The sequence below is a fragment of the Dreissena polymorpha genome, chromosome 1 (genome assembly GCF_020536995.1).
Source record: "Dreissena polymorpha isolate Duluth1 chromosome 1, UMN_Dpol_1.0, whole genome shotgun sequence".
In the NCBI taxonomy this organism is placed as follows: domain Eukaryota; kingdom Metazoa; phylum Mollusca; class Bivalvia; order Myida; family Dreissenidae; genus Dreissena; species Dreissena polymorpha.
The window spans coordinates 54,489,843-54,512,083 of record NC_068355.1 but is presented as its reverse complement, the minus strand read 5'-3'; the positions used below and the strand labels follow the sequence as shown (position 1 = coordinate 54,512,083).

The 22,241-nt window shown below is 32.9% G+C and overlaps 1 protein-coding gene and 1 pseudogene across 1 annotated transcript; one reads left to right on the top strand and one right to left on the bottom strand.

Moving 5' to 3' along the window:
- The first annotated feature begins 9,879 nt into the window (after window positions 1-9,879).
- LOC127833266 (THAP domain-containing protein 2-like) lies at window positions 9,880-13,738 on the top strand. The gene is made up of 5 exons (XM_052358456.1): window positions 9,880-10,012; window positions 10,353-10,490; window positions 11,204-11,349; window positions 12,116-12,222; window positions 12,886-13,738. The coding sequence occupies exons 1-5, from the start codon at window positions 9,897-9,899 to the stop codon at window positions 13,129-13,131; spliced, it is 753 nt and encodes a 250-aa protein (XP_052214416.1). The 5' UTR covers window positions 9,880-9,896; the 3' UTR covers window positions 13,132-13,738.
- Window positions 13,549-16,192, bottom strand: LOC127833150 (uncharacterized; annotated as a pseudogene).
- Window positions 16,193-22,241: the final 6,049 nt, after the last annotated feature.

Here is a 22,241-nt window from a genome sequence, read left to right as displayed (position 1 = left end):
AAAAGAAAGCAATCTGTCGTGAAACAGGAATGCCTGAAGGTGGTATCCGATAATTGTATTAAATAACAATACAACGGGTCTTTGTTGTAGGCAGTTATTTTGCTGCGTACAGTGCGTTTGTATACGATGGTTTTAAATTCTGTATTCTGCACGGCATTTGATCCTGCGGTGCCGTTATAGTGCCATTTGTGTACTTGTATTCCATATACAGCTATTTTATCGAATTACTTCTCTTCATATAGGCATTGCAAATGCATATCCAAAGATTCAATTGAGTGTTCTCGAAAAACAATACTGCTTTATTTTTTTCCCCGAGAAGGTGGCTGTCGAACACGTCACGCAGTTGATAAATAGCAAAAGTATCAAAGTAAATGCAATTTTAACCGCGGACACAGTATTAGATACGGTTAAAATATATTTTGAAGGACTCATCATTTCATAGATCGTATAGTGATAAAGCGATATATACCTTAACTGAATATTCATCCCCATAGCAAATATAATAATAGTTATCATAATATATTGCTATGTTCCTACTGTCGTGTGGTCACTTGACTTAAATACAAGAATTCTTTGAATCACAATACACTCTCCTGCATAGAAAAAATAACAATTTCTTCAAATAGAAATTATCTTTTTATAAAAGCAAAAGACCCAAACAAAAATAGCGGTCGTTTTCATCTATCAAAAAAGCACATGTAGAATGGACCTCTGGCGGCATTTTGTTAAAGGGATCTTTTCACGTTTTGGCAAATTGACAAAATTGAAAAAAGTTGTTTCAGATTCGCAAATTTTCGTTTTAGTTATGATATTTGTGAGGAAACAGTATTACTGAACATTTACCATGGTCTAATATAGCCATTATATGCATCTTTTGACGATTTAAAAACCTTAAAATTATAAAGCGTTGCAACGCGAAACGATTGAATAATTCGGAGAGTTCTGTTGTTGTCGTTTAATTTTGTGAAACTACGAAGATTGCTTATATAAGGTATAAAATACGTCTCATGTATGAATAGCATGATGGCCGAGCGGGCTAATGCGTTTTAACTCCAGGACTCCGGGGGTCACTAGTTCGAGCCCTGCTGCGGGCTACTTTGTTTTCCTTTAATAAATTTTATTCTTGATTTTTTACTGGAGCTTTTAAGATCAAATGTTGACATTTATCAATATAAAGCATTTAATGACAAACTTCAAAACATGCCAAAATCTGTGAAAAGGCTCCTTTAAATCCATAAACTGTTCTTTTCAAACGTAATCGAAAGGCGTTTGGCACACGCGCTAACTGGCTTTATAATCACTCAAATCTTTCCTTAAATGACTGTATCTAAGTCGACAATAGTCAAGCACTTTTGTGATTGGATAAAATAGTCATAGTAATTTTAAGTATTTCACGGCGTTCATATCCTAGCTATTATAACAATACACCCATACCGGCGAGACGCTATTGCGGCGCTATTGCTACATATAAGAAACGCATCCCTCCTTTTTTATTTAAAGATTATATGTAAACAGCTAATTTTAAGTATATATACTCTTCGATAAGTTCACAAAGAAACGGCATTTGCATCAAATAAATTATCCTTTGAAATCTACAATCAGAATTGTTTAAACGTGAATGGCATTTGCATCAGATTAATAAGATTTACTTTTTGTATCACGTTGCTTAGGGATAATGGCATCGGACAATATGCGATTTTTACATTTAACAGCGATGTTCTTTTTTAAAATGTTAATTAACTAAAATATTTCCTTCAATGTTTATGTGACAATTAGATTATTCAATGATTCTAAACTTACTTCCATCAAAGATCAACTAAACTGGCAAAGAAGTGCATCAGAAGAAAATACATGAGGGCGTCTTGTAAACCTATCATTCATCTTAAGAACAAATTAGCGTTTCACATATTTTTGTATAATTGGGTTGAAAGTAAATATAAATTTTTACAGAACTATCATTCTCACGACCAAAATCCATCGGCCCATTTTAATTTTTTATCGGAATCTTATTATCTTGTAGGAAATACTTTTTTACTGCATAAACAGACTTTGCTGACTAGCACAATTCTAAAAAAGCTTTGGACAAGAATGCTTTTTGCGTATGGGTTTGTGGAATAGTATGCACCAACAGACCAAAGTTCCCAATCAAAGCTACAATCTTTTTCGGTTCGTTTTGCTTTTCAAACCGATAATTGGGTTTTCGGAAAAATGCAAATCAATTGGGAGTTGCTATCCTTGATTTCGTAAATGGATAATTGAATTCAATTATCTTTGCTGATGGAATAAACCTTACTGTACGGAAAGCAGAAAATATCAGTAAGTTCACTATTTAGAGATATATTTGAATGAGAACGTTTTCATCAAAGAAGGCCTTAGACAAAATATATTTCAAGTAATTTTTTTATCAAAACTTCTTCCAGACTGTTCTTTCTTTGCTCTAATATGCATATCAGCAGCTGGATTAATAAAAATTAAAAGAATCTTTCCGAACCGGAACAGATGCTTGTCGCATTATTTAGGTCCAATATAAGGATCAAACAACCTTTAAAATAATTACTTAAAGAGCTTCAAATTACGATAAACGTTTTTTAAATTGTTTATCTAGCCACTAGCCGAATAACATCATTGCCTAAAAATAACGTTACTTTTTACTCTCAATTGTAAATCGTCTCATAAAATATGTTAAAACTTCAATAAGTAAGACATTTTATGTTAGAAAAATAATAATACATTAAACACTTTACGAAAGTGAAATAATTTTATTAAGGCTAATATCTGCCCAGTAACGTACCATTTGAAAGCCGTGTAATTTTGATTAAAACAAGTTTAAGTTGCACCATACACAAGCATGTTAATAATGCGATTATTATTATCACAATACAATGGCAAGATTTCTTCTTGCAAACATCCTTAACGATTTAACGGTTTTCATCGGATGACTGACAACCAAGTGTATTGAACTGCCCTTCTTTCCTGAGATTTTGTTTAGTATAACCTCAATGTTAATAGGAACATTCTTAAAAGAGTCTTTATCGTTGTTTTCATTGCTGTTTTGGCATAAATGGCCAACACACGAATATACTAAAACATAATATCTAAAGTCTGAATAGTCGGTTGATAAATGTATAAGCTGTTTCAGTTCTTCTGTGTTAACAGTCCCGATATTGCAACTTGTGAATGTATAGTTTTTCATGTAATTTCTTTAGGGGAATATTTTGTTACAATGCTTTAAATGATTTTATCTGCCAGGAGAACACTTTTTAAAACATCCAATCTCTTGATGGAATTTAAATAGTAGAAGCCGTTAATATCTCCGCATTGGCACTTAAAACATATGAGTTTGTATTTCACAGGTTTGCCTCTCAGAGGGAGTTTATTATAGCAATAATGCTGTCTGACTTGTGGTGTATTTCAACAGCTTCTCTTAAGGTATTGACCTCAAAGTTTTACAGGTTATTGACCCAAGTATACATACTAGATAAAAAAAAACACTGCCACAATATCATGTGAAACATTATATGTCAGTGAAATACGCTTGTTTGTCGTTGGCTTCGATAACTTAACATCGTGATCAATAATAAATTCATATATATGAAAATCAAATACAAATGCATGCAAACAATCAAACTGATAAATCAACCTGTCATGTGAATTGATCATGAAACAATCATATGAGAAAAAAGCACCTACGGTCCAACTCTAATATAATGCACACGGGTAAATAAAATTGTGTAATGAAATAAAATCAACAAACATGTATAAATCGAAACATATTTTTTCACTTATAGGGCGTTCATGGAAATGTACATTTGTTATTGTGTAACAAAATGCAACGTTATAAATATTAAATCAATAAGTTCTGCTGGTGATACGGGATCATTAACGACCCAGTTCTGTTTTGAATATACATATACGAATACATTCGAATGAGCGTGTATCCATTTTGATACGTTTAAGTATATATATTCTTGCTGGTTTTAAAAAGACATATCGACTCAAGTTATTGAAGTCACTGACCGCGCGTGGCGGTACTTTCGTTTATGAAAAGTAACACGTATATGTTGGTGGTGGAGCATAGCTTATAATATTAACCGGTTTTGTTGTCTAATTGGCACATATTGGCTCGCATGCAGCAAATGGCCCGATGGCATTGAATAAGAAAATTATCATTACTAAAACATGAAATTAATAATATGTGTTTAATTATTTCTGCCTGATGTGCAGTTATTTTCTAACCTTTCTAAAGGATAAATATACAATTATTATTATGCCTTATGTCTAATTATAGCTAGTTTGTCTTGTCACACACACAAGATGAATAGACTCAAATAACGGGGTACTTCCAATAAAATGTTTACATGATAGGGAATCGTATTTCACTAAAAATAACGGTCTTTTAATTGACGTCATTACTTAAGCCATAATAATGGTGTCATGATAACATTTTGTGGCAAGCAAGTAAAGAAATTGCGCTTTTACAACGGCCCGATTCAAATAGCTAATCTCAGACTTAATCCATTCATGCCTAGCGTCTAGAAAAAGGCCTTGGCAAACAGCGTAGACCCATGCAGATGAGACGATGCAGCGTCTCATCAGGGTCTGCGCCGTTTACTAAAAGGAATGTCAGTAAGAAATATTCTAAATATAGAAATAAATATACTAGACATCCCTAATTTTGGAAATAAATTTATCCAATTTTGAAAGATGGGAGAGTCCACTAGGCATACATGAGTTAATCACTGTTGATATATAACTTTCTTTTGAATATTTTGAATATTTTGAGTGGTGTCTAAGTTGTCATATGTCTATAGACGCCAGTCAATAGATGATTTCTGCTGTGTTAAGCTTGAAGATATGCATGCAGTTAAACTGGTTAAAACAATTAATCAATTAATGTTCGGTACCGCCCGCCAGCTTGTAAAGATTGTTCTTTTCGATATGCTTGCAGTGTATAGTATACTATGGGCAATACGTCACTTGCTCTAAGTAAACGCCGTGCGATGTTAACATTCATTTATACCCCTAGAATTCGGTTAATGTTTTCCCCGTCAGTTTTGTTAAAATATACATTTATACTTGTGATTGATTTTAATAACACAATCGTAGCCAGAGTAAATAGCTGGAAATAACACTAAAAACTGTATCAGACATGCGTCGATTCAGACCCCATTACAATTTGCATTTCAAATCTACTTATGTAACACGTTTAAGGACTTAACCTGGTATAACGTCAATAGAAAGGTGAGGGAAAAAACGAAATTAATGATTATAACAGGTGGTTGAAATATTTAAATGGCTAAACCAAAAATGGCTAAGAACTAAGTATTATACCCCTGATTTTAACACGTGTATACGCGTTTGCTTCTTCACACAAATAAATAATATATATTGAATACCAGCTGAAAGATGACTTAATACTAAATCTCGGTTGAACAACCTCAACATATGTTAAACACTACTTCTGCTTCGTAAAAAGCGCACAATTACATTTAGACAACCTAAACCACCGAATTTCATGGAATAGTATATTACGTCACGGTTTGCAAACAATTGTTTTGCTGCGAAGAGTAATACAGAAATAAGTGTTGCATTTAAAAAGAAAGCGTGTATTGTGTGCATTTATCTGAACAAAGCCTTTTACTTCACAGAACTATTTTATTCAGTTTGGCTTCGGAAATTTTGTTTTTGAAAATTAGAAGCCACTTAATCGTATTTCGTATTTGTTTCACGAACGCTAGTGTCGTAGTATAAACTTCATATAAATAATTAACGATACAAATTATCATATAAGGTTCATACGATGAGGTTGTTATACTTATATAATGAATACTGTATCGTTCTACTGCACACCTGATAAATAACAAGATAACGAGACAGCTACTTATCAACGTTAACGAAGCATGGTAACATCAAGGAAGCAGTAACCCTCTAGTGTGCGACGAGTAATTTCTAACGAAAAACACATTGTGTCGGAACCCTCATTATTATTGATGACAACAAACTAACTACATAACTAAGTGTGTTGCTGTTTCGATATTTTATAGTTGAACACCACTAGCATGAACTATTACATTTGACATATACCTCTTTACAATAACTAATTAACTGTTTGATTTTGTGTGAAGACGGACTAGTCACTAATTCATCATATAGATGCGCCCTTTGTGGTTATATTATTGAAGGGAATTCTTTTTATTTTAATGGCAAAGTGTTCAAAATAAAAACTGATACGTCATGTGATACACAAAATGTGATTTATGTTTTAGTATGCAAAGGATGCAAAAAATATTGAAGAGGCCAAACTGGCGATAAACTTAGAAATAGGCGATCTGTCCATGAACGACAAATGCGAGACCCCTCAACAAGACAGATGCATTTAAGTGAGCATTTAGATGAATGCTCACATTATCAACCAAACTTTAAAATATTTTCATTTAATAAGTTATTTTCGACCAATATTTCAGCTAGGTTAACAAAAGAACAACATTTTATACATGTATTTAAACTCCAATTAAATTTCATTTAATATTTATTGACGCTATGATGTCATTATTGATATGACGTTATCTCCATGACATTTTGGCTTTGTAATATGTTGTATTATGCCCTGATGATATATATTGAAATGGATAATGTATATATTGTCAACCATAGTAATCGCCATTTTTGGTGTATCGCAAACTTTTCTTAAATAAATGAAAGATCATGCAAACATCACCACCATTATAATTATAGTGAATAAGCTGGTCCTACACTTCCCCTGGAAAATAATCATACCATAGAAAAGGAAATATCTGCATCATCACCGCCAAAATCATAGTTTTTGCCAATGAGTTGGTCATGCACTTCTCACAGGAAATACTTCTAACCTAACAATTAGTAAAAGAAGACTCCACAAACACCACACGCATCACTATTTTGTCATTCCTTTGGTTTTAATCTTATTTATAATTTTGCTGTAGCCATGGGACATATAAGACACTTACGCCACTTGACTAATTTTCTTAATTTGGTCTAACACTGATTTCGCGTAAATAATGTACACTAGTCAGTAGAAATAGAAAAGTTCACCACTACCCAAATTGCTATTTTCTCAATTTACTAATCTGCAATTATTTTGTCCCAGCCATGAGAAACATAGGACACCATTGCCGCCAGAATCATTACGTAAGTAAATATTTATATCATTATAGTAGTCAATAAGTTTGTCTTACACTTTTAAGAAATATTATTTTGCCTAACAATGGTATATAACCATTTTCACAAACATCATTATTTAAATAACCAATTGGGTCTTATGCTTTTAAATGGCATTTCTTGTATATCCACGACAAATTTAAGACATAAATATTCCTTTTTCCACATATACTGGTATGATTCTTCTAATGAACAATTATTTTACTTTAGACATGAGTAATTTAAGACGCCAACACCACCAATATCACGATATAAGTTATTCACTTACCATAAGAGTGGTAAAACTTCACCACAACACAATTATTTTTTTGTCAATTTATTGGTCTGACACATCTCATCGGAACTCGTGTAACCCAAACCAGAAGCAAAATAAGATATCGCTGCAAACAGCATCATTATTATAGCTAATTAGTTGATTGTACATTACTTATTGCCAAAATGAAATAGTGTACACTAGCTATCGAAATATAAATAAAACGCGATAACCAACAACTTTTATAGACAATTTTCTGGTCTGACTCTTCGAACGGGATTTGTTTATCCCATCCATAAGAAATATCAGCCATCACCAACTCAAACCCCATTACATTAGTCATGACGTTGTTCTTATAATTCTCAAGGGTAATAATACTATTCAAACCATTTGAAATATTAGCCATCAACACCGAAAACATATGTATACTGATCCAACACTTGATTGGCACTAATTTATACTAATTCATTCATAAAATATGACCCTCACCAACGAGCATCATTATTTCAGCCATGAACTTAAGGTAGTTAGTCTTACGTTTCTCGCGGGCAAACATTTTACACAAGCTATGCGATCCATAGAACATCTCTTTACATTACAATACACGTTCATGAACACACTTTTCGCTCGTAAATGGGGACAGACATATGAACTTAAATTTCCAACCGTTCTTAGGGAGTGAATAGGAGATCTGTGTAAAACAAAATTACCACAGCCGTGACATTTTTATGCCACACCTCTAAGATAATAAATTGTGTAGTACACGTTTCGTTTTGTTTTACGCTGAATAATATTATAAATCGCGTTTAGACACTGTAAATCATATTAATACATATCTTTAATAAAGACGAATTCAGTGCAAAACTTCAAACTGAAACCATTCGACATCCTAGTTGCATCAGTTGTAAACTACTTATCCGAAATATGGGGCACAGCGAGAACAAACTTCATACATGGCCAACAGATATTATACTTGCAATATTAATGTCCAGCGAAAGTAAAACTGAACTGATAAACTCTGCGAAAATATCTTACAATAATTTAATTTGTTATTATTTTAATTTGTACTTGTTTATTTTAGTCGCTAAATTTAAACATTTTTACAAAGTTTTAGATGTGTGTGTATGCATGTATTTATTTCATGCTATAACTTAAATATATTTAATTCTATAACTGAACAATTGAAACATAAGCACGCTATGGATTATCGTTGTCACGATCATTTACCCATAGAACATTTACCCATTGCTTGAGCTCATTTTATTATGTTTCAGGTCATTAATAAAACAACTGTCTTTAATTGCATCATTAATTCCCACATAAATAATTTATTTTACATCATTTATTTTAATTGTTTTACGTTAATAATTTTCGTTTGAAAAAAAATAGTATCAATATGTTCATCCCCCTAATGCACATTCTTCTGATCGTATGCCTTCTAACTAATTAGTAAATATAAGGTGTGAATTGCAATATTAGACGCAATTATTTATTCCGTTCATAACTTACCCTGTTTACAAGTTCATATCACTACCTTCCAACCTTTATCTTTTACCATTACTTATACATTGTAGAATGCATATATAATTAAGGCTATGAGCTTAAATAAGCTTTATTGCTGAATAAATGTTGTTGTTGTTGTTGTTGATTTACATGGGAGTAATACATTTTATGTTCTAAAATTCTTAACGGTAATCTTGTTGCCCTGTCTGCAAACGTTTGTCCCAATCGTTGATATGTATTCATTAGATATAAATCATCACTTCAAATGTTATTTACTATGATAGTATAGCACGTAGCGATTTATCATGATGTATTAATAGGCCCTTTTAACTAAATACTTGCATGTGTTGAAAAATTATAATCAGCAACACACGCTTAATTGTACTAACTCTTAATGATAAATAGCTTTCTTTTCTTTTGAAAATATGAGAAAAAATTAAAAAAACGAATCGAGAATGTGATATTTTTCTTGGGAAAAAATGCAGCAGCAAAACAAAAACTAGATTGTATTTACCTTAATTAAAACTTTAAGTTTAATCCAGTGCTTATAACAATAAAGTTACAAAGATATACACATCCATGTTCTGTTCTTCCATCCCTTTGTCGAAATCTATTTTCTGTTTCTATCCCTATTATCAAATGTATTTTAACCACACTATTTATGATAGCGTTTGTATCGAATGCTAACCAATCTGACCCAAACCCGATTTACGAAATCGTAATCCTGTCGTATTTTATATTGTATTCCTATCGAAGTTAACAATTATGAATGACAAACACGCAATCCGAAATACGTTTATGATTCGATCGATGCTTTTAAAATATTAAAAAATACTGTTAAAACCACCACGTCAAAATTGTTGTCCTTAAAATAGGGTATGTAAGTCTCGTTTACTTTCACTTTCGCTTTTGAACTTCCGGGTACATCAGCTATAGCATTGAAATGGTGTATTGCTTTGCCATTCATTGTGTGCACAGGACTGGGGGCAATGGAACCTGTAGTCTGTTCAGGTTCCCCATAAACCCAAAGGAGAAGAAGAAATGGGTTGATAGATGCAGGTATAGTGATTTTGTTTGCACAATCACAAACCAGTTTGTTTACCCTTGACGAGTGTTAACGCTTTCGGATATGATACGTTTTGGATTGTTTACGCCAACTTTTTTGTTTACATACATTAAACATTTATATTTGTAGAGTAAGTATCAAGTTTGAAGCATATGTTTTGAATAAAAGACGGCTAAGTTTATTTAGTGAATTGATTGGTATAACATGTATCCATTAACAAGAAAACACATTTTATGACAGTATAATTTGTTTAAAGATTATATCAAATGGAATGTTGCAGATATTATTTACACCAATATCATACGTAATGAAAACGAAATTAATTATTTCCAGACGAGCGGACAGAGATGTTAATGGGAATGACCGGATATGCAGTTGTCATTTTGTAGATGGCAAGAAAGAAAATGGCCCAACCATTTTTGATTACCAGAAGAAAGATCTACATTTCCAAGAAATGAACACACCTAAAAGGTAAATTACTAAAATTATATTTGGAACAAAATATTGTTAAATTACAAAAATTATATACGGAACAAAATATTGGTCAAGTTAACTTTCTGTTTTTATTATGTCCCCCACCACTATAGTTGGGGACATATTGTTTTTGCCCTGTCTGTTGGTTGGTTGGTTGGTCTGTTGGTCTGTTGGTTGGTTTGCGCCAACTTTATCATTTTGCAAGAACGTTTGCTTTATTGAAGATAGCGACTTGATATTTGGCATGCATGTGTATCTCATGGAGTTGCACATTTTGAATGGTGAAAGGTCAAGGTCATCCTTCAAGGTCAAAGGTCAAATATATAGCTTCAAAGCGGCGCAAAAGGGGACATAGTGTTTCCGACAAACACATATCTTGTTTTAAAAATCATAGTAAAAAGTGTAGAATATTTATTTTAACATGTTATATTTGTGTTGTTGTTTTTTAACATAAGCAAATTAAATTTTCATTTAACAGTTTAAATTTGAGTAAAGAATTTGTAGTAGAATGTACTAAGTATATGTTCATAAAAAACAGTATTAAATCATGGTTCACATTGACCATTCAATGGTGCTGATCCCAGATATCCCTATTTTATGTTTATAGTTGGTATTCTGTTATAAAAGAAGTGGATAATAACAATAATTTCTCTTCTGATAAGGTTTCTTCAGTTTCAGTGTTTGCTATATTAATTATTTTCTTACAACAGATGCAAAAGGCCGAAGTTGAAGGAAAGGGAAGATGTGAAAAAAAGCATACCAGTAGATGTTACTACAATTTCCCAGGACCATAATTATTACACGCATGACTACAGTGCTTATGATGACATTGATGCTGAACTACCAACAAAATCTAGTATGCTACAGAATTTTTCAATTATGCTTACTTTAATACTCACACGAACACTATATTATGTGAAGTTGGAATTAGACATCAACTTGGGAATAAATTGTGTTTTTTCAACTGTGCATAATATACAGTTTTACATGTTGTATTTATTTAGTTTGACAAATTATGATTAAAATAGATACTTGCATATATAATAGCTTCATTTAAATTGATTTTACATCAAAACTGGATTTTTTATGAATTTTTATTATAATCCTCATAAAATAAGACTGTGTCCATGCCGCGCATGAACACAGTTTTAAAATACAGCGAAAATGATAAAAATACAATCACTGTTAATGAAAAAGTCATGGAAAATTGCTTTTTAAGCTTGAAGTATTGATAAAATAAATTCAGATCTTAAATAATTAGTTTTGTTTGAGAAAATCACTAAAAGGATATCCATTCCCAGTTTGATGTCTTATTCCAAATTCACATAATACAGTGTTCGTGACACGTGATATTTTTTTACAAATTTTCTGATCTGAGTCCTGGGACTCAATAACTGGCAAATCTATGAGCCCCAGAAATGAAAGAATGAGTCCAATTATTAAACGATATTATTTTTTTAGAAATTTCAATGCATTTTTTGGACTCACATAATTCAAAACTTTGCATCCCTAGATGTTTTTGTGATTACAGGATGCAGGACTTGGGTGTAAAAATCACTGATTTACATTCAATATACAGCAACATTTTAATAATAAAAGTTTTCATTATTTTTTATTTGCAGTTCAAGAGTTAGAAAGGGAGATAGCCCGTCTAGAGGGTGAACTTGGCCGCATGAAATTGCGCCCATCCAAAATGTCGGTTCAGGACATTATTGGTGACAATGATAAGGTATTTATTTTTATACTTGTAAAATGTACTCAATGAAAAAATACATAACAAAATATATCATTCATTCATTCTGGTTATAATACAAGTTTCTTTTTTTGTAATTGTTGTTCCATTTGCAATTCGGTACAATCCATCATTTCGATACTGTGCACAAGTATATGAATGACTTTTATGCATATAGCAGTTGAACTGTCCGTCAGTCAGTATGTCCGTCTGTCCGTCCTTCCGAAAAAAAACTTAAACGTTGGCCATAACTTTTGCAATATTGAAGATAGCAACTAGATATTTGGCATGTATGTGTATCTTATGAAGCTGCACATTTTGAGTGGTGGAAGTTCAAGGTCAAGGTCATCCTTTAAGGTCAAAGGTAAAAAATAAATAAAATATTTCAAAGCGGCACAGATGAACACATCTCTTGTATACTTATAAGTGGCTAATTGCTTTTCTTTTTAAGTTGGAACATATAGAATAATTATATCACTGAATCCGAATGATTTTTTGTTACACAAAATATGGAATAAAGTCAGTGGAGTACAAATGTAATGTTGATTGTATTAAAAAGCTTTATTTGTATATCATTTCTAATCCTTTTTATTTCCTACCACAGTTAAAACATTGCTCACTCACAACTCAATATGTTCATGTCACACTGTTTTATTTCAGATGCTGCTCTACACATCTTTTCCTGTCGATGTCTTCCAAGTCCTGGTGGGTGTTCTGAAGAGGTTAGCTCCTTTCAACTACTATGCTGGCTGGACTGTAGCCTGCTTCAGCCTAGAGGATCAACTATTAATCACCCTTATGAAATTACGTCTGAATTGTAAGGACTTAGATTTGGCAGTTAGATTCGATACAAGCAGAGGAACTGTTTCAAACATTATAAATACATATATTTCTAGTGCTTCATGAAATATTGTTTGAAGGAATTTTACTTAAAGTAGGAATTCCAAGCCAACTCAAATGCAAAGGATCCATGCCGAAGTCATTTGAAGACTTTAGTGAAACACTATGTCCCCATTTATTTGACCCTGAAGTATGACCTTGACCTTTCACCACTCAAAATGTGCAGCTCCATGAGATACACATGTATGTCAAATATGAAGTTGATATCTTCAATATTGCAAAAGTTATGGCAAATGTTAAAGTTTGCACAAACAAACCAACCAACCAACAGACAGGGCAAAAACAATATGTCCCCCAATATAGTGGTGGGGGACATAAAAACAACATTCTGCTGAAAATGTAGAATTAAAGAATATCTGTACTGTCACAAAATGGTTTATTTATCTTTATATAAACAATATATAAATAACCAACTAATTGGTAGTACATGTATTAACATATTTCTTCAAAGCTGATCACTTGCAAGTCTTTTATTTGTCCAAACAACAAGATCGCATGTATTAGTTCCCGTTATGTGTAGCTGTCCTTGAATCTGATGCCAGTAGTTGTGGGCTAGCTTGAGGGAAAGCCGTCCATCAGAAGATTGATCTGAAATGAGTATGCATCCATGTGTTATAAGGCAATTGTCAGCTAGTAGCAGGAATTTCAATTGAAGCACAATCATGCTTTTTTATGATTTTGATTTTGAAATTGATGTTTTTTCGACTCCTGCAAATAATCTGCATAGCATCATTTTGACACAAATGTAACAAAGAAACTAACTTCAAAATATATTTCTTATTATACAATTATTGTTTGCATAGTATTTCATTTTAGTATGTGCAAAACAACATTTACAGACTATATAAAAATTATTCAGGAACAGATAACTTCATTTTTTGACCCCTGATTATTTTATTTGACCCCCGAAAAAGTCAAGCATGGGGTAATTTGGTTTACACAAATCTATTGAAATCCCTGTAGTAGTGTTATATACATAAAGGGATTGTAAAAGCAAGACCATCTTTTACATCACACTGATTTTAATTATAGGAATGGATGTAATTGCATGTTGTATGCAAAATGGGTAATTGATGCATATTTTTTAATTGTTTATACTATATCAATATGCATTACAACATTGAAAATGTAGAAATAATAGTTTTACCTAGGTAGAAATCCTTGATAGATGAACACGCCTCCTGGATAGTCATGTCTCTGGCAGTGTAGGCACTTAACTTCTATGATGTTTGCACTAAATGTTGCTTGTCCATGTTGTTGATGAACTAAACCCCTAAACACGCCTTCGACAAAACCATCTGGTGATGCACCCAAGACACCAGACTCGTGCAGCCAAATTCCTGTAATAAAATGATAGAACATAAGATATGACCTTAAAAATTAATTTTATTACAAAGCATAACTGCATTAACAGCAGAATAAGCACATTATAAAATTCTATTACAACTAAAGATCAATTCAAACTTATAAAAAAACACATTTTTCACTTGCCTGTCGGGCGTACAGCGACTCCTCCAACCTTACAGTATTCAGCTATGCACACCTGCTCATGTGTTACTCCCCACTGCACAGGTGCCTTTTTTTCCAGGTTATACGCACTCAGAAGTCTTTAAACATGAAAAAGAACAGGTCAAATATTAGCAAAAGACCATTAAAATAATGCTCATGATTTTTTAAAAATAAACAAGACCATGTGGTATTGATAATTTTTTACATACCAAGGATTTTTTGGAATTATTATGTATAAGTCATACTATCACAACTACATAAGTGCCAATGAGATAGCTTAATAAGTAATATCTCACTATTTGTGCAGCATAATTTTTGTACGTGAAAATTATTGCTTAACATATACATATATATTCAAACGCACATACCTGAAATACTCATACTAACAGGAACCGCTCAACAGTAACCAAAAATGCTAACAGGAAAAAATCATGATAACAGGAACAAAAAATTCTAACAGGGACCACTTATGCGAACCTGTAAAGCGACCCAACTGTCCAAGTTGTTTATAAATAAAAGTTCTGTCATCATCTGAGACAGATCTGTTTAGAGCTCTGAGTAACGAGTAAAAAAGGTACATTGCATTAAAAAATAATTATGAAAACAATTATTCTCATGAGTTAATGAATAGATCTAAGATGTTTCGAATAAGAATTATATAGAGTACACAATTTTATTATTTCAAAATAACAGCTTTGAGATGACATTTTTTAATCAGTTTAAAATTCTTTTGCTCTTTACCTGTATCCAGGCTGATTTGGTGGATACATTTCCGCCATCGTCACAGTTTTCTTGGGTGGTGCGGATTTCGGACGCTTGATCCAGGAACACTTAATGTCAGTTTTGCTCGCTCTCTTGTATCTGTAGATCTATCATGAATTAATTTAATAACAACTTTTAAAAGCTTTAATACATACAAGACATACTTAATACTTATAGTAACACATAAGCATTTGCTTCTACATTCCCTGTGAGGATATTTGTGTTTATTATGAAAAACTTACAAATGTAATTGTTAGCTGAAAAAAGTATCATGAATAGTTAACAGATAATTATTTTCTCTGAGTATATTTACAGCATGTTTAAAACATAAACAATACAAATATATGTAATTTTATGCATTACCCAAACAGTAAGGCAGCAGCCACATGATGACATTTGAATTCCCTCATTGGACACTGACATGTCGATGATTGTATCACGCCATTGTCCTCTGGTTCAAGGTGAATCTAATGAAAAATATATAACAAAATCTGAATGAGAAAATAAAAAGTGTTTAAACCATTACGAGTACGATTAACATTTTACGTTGTCATAGTAATTCGGATGTATATAACTAACCGTAACATTATATGATGTATTTTTAATCGAAGCCTGGACGCTGGCACGGATTACACGCAGTTCGTCCATAAAGAATTTCAATACCCTGTCGCTTTCAACCGATGCTTCACTCTTTCGACTTAATTTAACATGCGATTCAACGTAGTTATACCAGTACATTATTGATATAGCCATTCTGATTTTTTGTTTGTACGCGGAAGTTGGAGATCTCGTGAAATATCGGTGGTCACATGACGAGACTTACATACCCTATCCTAAGAAAAACTAGATAGTATCTTTGGTCTGAGAAATGACGTCACACTAGATACGTCATAAATTGCGTAATCAAGTACATGAATATGATAAATACGGAAAGCTGGTTCGATAATATATATTAAAGAAGAAAAAGGATGATATATAATATAACGATAACATTCATGATGCGTCCCAATAAGGTATTATGTATATTATTAATAGAAAAAAGTAGTCCGTCACAGGAGAGCGACTGAAGGATATTCAAGGTCACGTATACATCTAGCCTTATAAATTTTTGGATATTAGGCGACCTGATTATCGGGCTGATTTAAATGCATGTGACAGGATAAGATAAAAATATTCGTAATGGTTAGATAACATGGGAAACAGGGTAGGGCATGTGACAAATAACAATAATCCCTAAATGTTAAGCTAATAATAGTTTCATATTTACCATATACCAGTCAACACTATTACATTCTTGATGAAGACATTTGATATTGCTGATGTAAGCTACTTCTTATTTTCTACATTCACTGTAAATATTGCACAAGTACAGCCTTTGAATAATGTAAATAACATAAACTCGTAACTCGATCAAACTTGAAGAATAATTTGAGAAGCATGGAGTGGACACAGATGACTTTGCTGCCGTATGTTTTCGCTTGCACAGGCGATATTCTCTGCCATCTATTATTTGGAATACAAACCATTTCGACTTAAAATAGGTCTGCGTTAAAGTGTGTTCCTCGTATAATAGGAATAATGGAAGCAGATTGGCATGTTTTTATTTCATATGTTCCTGATTGTCCGTATTCTGGCCGTGTACACCATCATTATGTTCAAAAGAAACGATATATAAAACCCGATACTTTCATCAAAACTAAATTTACTTTATTATGTCAGATTTGAATGACAAGCCCAACAAATAGTATCATCGCAAACGTCGAGTATCGTGATTTACATATGGCGCATGTCCGATGTATACAATATACAACAGCAATATCGGATAGTGTTCTTCCACAGTTGCTGAAAAGAGAAGCGATGCGATTTGCAATAGCATACTCATATATTAACGTCACTGTTTCAAGGGAATCTCGTAAAAATCACTAACGATATGGATTGTGGTTTTTTATCCCGAAAACAAATGCTCATCGATTTGATCTAATTACAAAGTACCAGGTCCCGAAAAAAGAAAAGGATCAATATTTTAACAAAAATCAAATAAAAATAAGCAACCATGTCTAAATAATAAACATATCATACAAATTATGTTTTTATTTTATGGTGTACATTTATTCTCCATAGGTATGATGTTTGCGTGGAAAAATCCGATTATTGAGATCAATAAAACATTTCAAGTTGTGAATATTGTCTAATAAAGCTGTACTTAAAGTACACAATAGTCAGAAAATTGGACGAGCAATGGAACAGAAACTTTTGAACAAAATTGCATATTCTACACTTCGCAGGGAGACTCGTCCATGGTCTGGGGACTGTATAATATATCTTGTGAGCTGTTTAATAAAAAATAAATTAACCGAAACCAAGCATAACACACACACACAATTAATAAATAACATTTAAAGTTTGTTGTAAACTTTATGAAGATTACAAATACAAAGTTCCACGAAAAAGATTCTCATTGCAAAAAACATTGCACGAGTAAATAAATGAAGTCATTGCTTATGCACAGGTCTACATTTTGGCATGCACAGGTATAAATGTTTAGGAACGTTTCAACAAAATTCGATATTGTAAGTTTTGCTGGTGAAAACAGATCATTTTACCATAACTATACAAGTTAATGTATGTTAAAATGTTTTTCGTCGTATGTATATGATTATAAACATTATTTGTGGATTGAATAATAAATATATATCCCAAAATTGATTAAAATAATGACCATATTGGCACCATAATTGTTACGTTACGTTGCTAAGGCAATATCGGTAATCGTGTTGCACACGGATCCATGCATCGTGTTAAGCCAATAACATTATTTAGAGGAATGCTTTAAAAAGTCGATAGGAAATGTGCATATTACAATAAACATTCTGCTCAGTGTATAATACAACATATGTTTAGTGTTAATTGAATTGGAATGGTGCCCCCCATTTATATTATAATAGACTTATCTCTGCAATTACAACATAATTCGTTATTTTGTTTTAGGAATAAAAAAGTAAATACTAACATCACAACAAAACACACTGGCGCGAAGCCAATGGTTTGAAACTGATGTTTTATATTACTTTCTAAAATCGAATTATCATCCTTGAAGTAAAGTTCATTATTTGAAGAAAAAAAATCTAGCTGAAATTTGTTTCAAATGTATACTCAAGACAATTCGAGCGTCTTTAGATTGAATTGTAGCGGAACCATAATTATTTAATAGTGCATCTTCGACTTTTTTTCGCATGAAATAAGTAGATTCATACTTCTTTCAAAAATGTTTTACATCACGCACACGATGTCCCGTCTGCACGCAGTAGAATATATACGTACGTATTTATTATCAACAACATCACATGTATGACCAAACACTTTTGATTTGACGTGTCGGCAAATTGTATTGCAGTGCGATTTATTAAATTGTATTTTGAAAATAATTAAACATCCTTTGTATCGCTGTTTAGTTTATATTCACAACTGTATATATTTAATTTTTATATTTGAATATTTAATTCTGGGTTACCTTAAAAAACAAGTATTCCGCGGTCGGAGACATATGCCCCCAAACAGGGCTTTGAACTAGTGACCCCAATTTCAAAAGTGTTCATCTACTGTTCAGGGCCAATGCGCATGTGAAGTATCAAGCCAATCAGTCAATTTGCTGATGAGTTATTGATCGGAAAAAATCACACTTATTGTGAGATTGACCTTGACCTTTGACCTAGTGACCCCAATTTCGATAGGGGTCATCTACTATCCAAGGACAATGCGCATTGGAAGTATCAAGCCGATCGGTCGATTTGTTGACGAGTTAGTGATCAGAAACGCTTTTCCCACTTATTGTGCAAATGACCATGACATTTGACCTCGTGATCCCAATTTCAATAGGGGTAATCTCTTGTCCTAGGCCACTGCACATGAGAAGTATCAAGCTTATCGGTGTATTAGTTGACGAGTTTTTGATCGGAAACAATTTCACACTAAGCGTAAAAAAGTGACCGTGACCTTTGACCTAGTGACCTCAATTTCAATAGGGTTAATATACTGTCCAAGGCCAATACACATGTGAAGTATCAAGCCGAACGGTCAATTGGTTTGACAAGTTATTGATCGGTAAAAAAAATCACAATAGTTGTGATAGTGACCTTGACCTATGCCCTAGTGACACCAATATCAATAAGGATAATCTGCTGTCCATGGCCAATACACATGTGAAGTATCAAGCCAATCGGTCAATTGGTTGACGAGTTATTGATCGGAAACGATGTTCATACTAGTTGTGATAGTGACCTTGACTTTTTACCTAGTGACCACAATTTCAATAGGGTTCATCTATTGTCCGAGGCCAATGCAAATGTGAAGACTCAAGCCAATCGGTCGAATGGTTGACGAGTTATTGATCAGAAACGATTTTCACACTAAGTGTTCTAGTGACCTTGACCTTTGACCTAATAACTTCAATTTCAATAGGGGTTCTCACTGTCCAAGGCCAATACACATGTAAAGTATCAAGCCAATCGGTCAATTAGTAGACGAGTTATTGATCGGACACGATTTTCACACTTAGTAAGATAGTGACATTGACCTTTGACCTAGTGACTGCAATTACAAAAGCGGTCATCTACTGTCCAAGGCCCATGCACATGTGAAGTATCAAGCCAATATGTTAACTGGTTGACGAGTAATTAATCGGAAACTATATTCGCACTTAGTGTGATAATGACCTTGACCTTTGACCTAGTGATACCAATTTTAATATGGGTCATCTACTATCCAATGTCAATGCACATGTGAAGTATCAAGCCAATCGGTAAATTCTTTGACGAGTTATTGATCGGAAACGATTTTCATACTTAATGTAATAGTGACCTTGATCTTTGACCTAGTGACCCCAATTTTAACAGGGGTCCCCTACTGTACAAGGCCAATAAACATGTGAAGTATCAAGCCGATTGGTCAATTAATTGACGAGTTATAAATCGGAAACGATTTTCGCACTAAGTGTGATAGTGATACTTTTGACCTACTAACTACAATTTCAATAGGGGTCATCTACTGTCAAAAGCCAATGTACATGCGAAGTATCAAGCCAATCTGTCAATTCGTTTACGAGTAATGGATCGGAAACGAACTGGTCTACCGACATTCAGACTGGTCTACCGACATAGTCTACCTACAGACAGTCCGACCGACATCCAGCAAAACAATATACGCCTTCTTCTTCGAAGAGGGGCATAATAAAATTAACTTGATAAACAAGTTATTTGTAAGCACATTGAAAATTTGATAAATTAATGCATTAAAAATGCAATTGAATAATCCAAAATGGTAAAATTTCACATGTTTGTTTCTTAATACCGTATTTTAGTGTTTTTTAAACATAAGTATTGTTTTAAAAAGTTCATCTTGACCGTGCTTTGTTAAATGGGGTGTAAAATATGCGTTTGCACAGGCTAATCAGGGACGACTCTTTCCGCTCGGTATTGTATTGTTTAGTTAAAAGATTGTCTCTTCTAAGCAAAAATCAAGTTTAAAAGAAAGAGTCGTCCGTAATTAGCCCGGGCGGACTGCAAAGCCTGATCTGGGACGGCACTTTATGCACATGCATAAAACCCCTTTTGACTGGACACGGCCAATTGATATTGTACTCATGACAAGCAGATGATAACAAATTGGCGATGTTTCTGGAGTCTTGATGTTAATATATGTCATATGATATTTATGATATAATGTTGTATCTGATTAAAAGATACCAACGTTTATATTCAAAGCTATTGATTCTGTTACTAAAAAGCTGTATAAAATAAAGCATTAACCCATTTATGCCTAGCGTCTTGAAAAAAAGGCCTTGGCAAACAGCGTTGACCCAGATGATACGCCGCATGATGCGACGTCTCATCAGGGTCTGTGCTGTTTGCTTAAAGGAATTTCTGTAAGAAATATTCTAAATATAGAAATAAATATACTAGAACTCCCTAATTTTGGAAATAAATTGATCCAATTTTAAAGGATAGGATTTTTTTTCAAGACGCTAGGCATAAATGAGTTAATGCTTTATTTCAAACAGCTTTTTATTAACAGAATTTATAGCCTTTTTTCTAGACGCTAAGCATAAATGGGTTAAGCTGTTATTAAGCTGTCCTAAAGAATAGGAAACACCTTTTTTCTATGTTTAAAGGCGCTGGAAAAGTACATGCGGAATATACACACAATAGTTTGTCAAAATGTACGATGGAAAAGTGAGGCTTAAGCCAGCGTCGGGGTAAAGATTTGAAATTGATGAGAAAGTGTCGGTAATAGTCAGTGAACAAGTGCGCGCTACACGAGAATGTCCCAAAACAAAATGTCAGATAAACACTTGCAGACTTGAAGAAATTTTCAAAGAGTAGACCGATTGATTTGACTTATCTGCACATTCTTCATTTAATGTTAATGTATTTTGTATTTTATAGAAACAGTCATAGCATTCATAGATTAAGTAATGATTCACAGATTCTTAGATGCGAAGAATACAAGTAGCTTTAGGACTGTGTATGTATCCGGAAATGTAATATTGAAACACCTCAGAATAATTTTTACAAAATCGTTTTGCAGCAATTAATTGAAATAATTTTAAACATTCAACATGATCAATATATTAACACTTGCGTGTTAATATTATAATTTGTCATCGCAATGCAGACATTACACATGTATTGCCTGAACCGTTTTTCATTAACTTGTTATTTATGAACCTTCTAGATACGATGACTTTGTATAGAAATAAGTTGTGATATTACGTTCCTATAAATTTAATTCACAGATTGCAAGTTTTAATCTCTTTTCAATACACTACTTGATTCCGGGTATGAAACCCA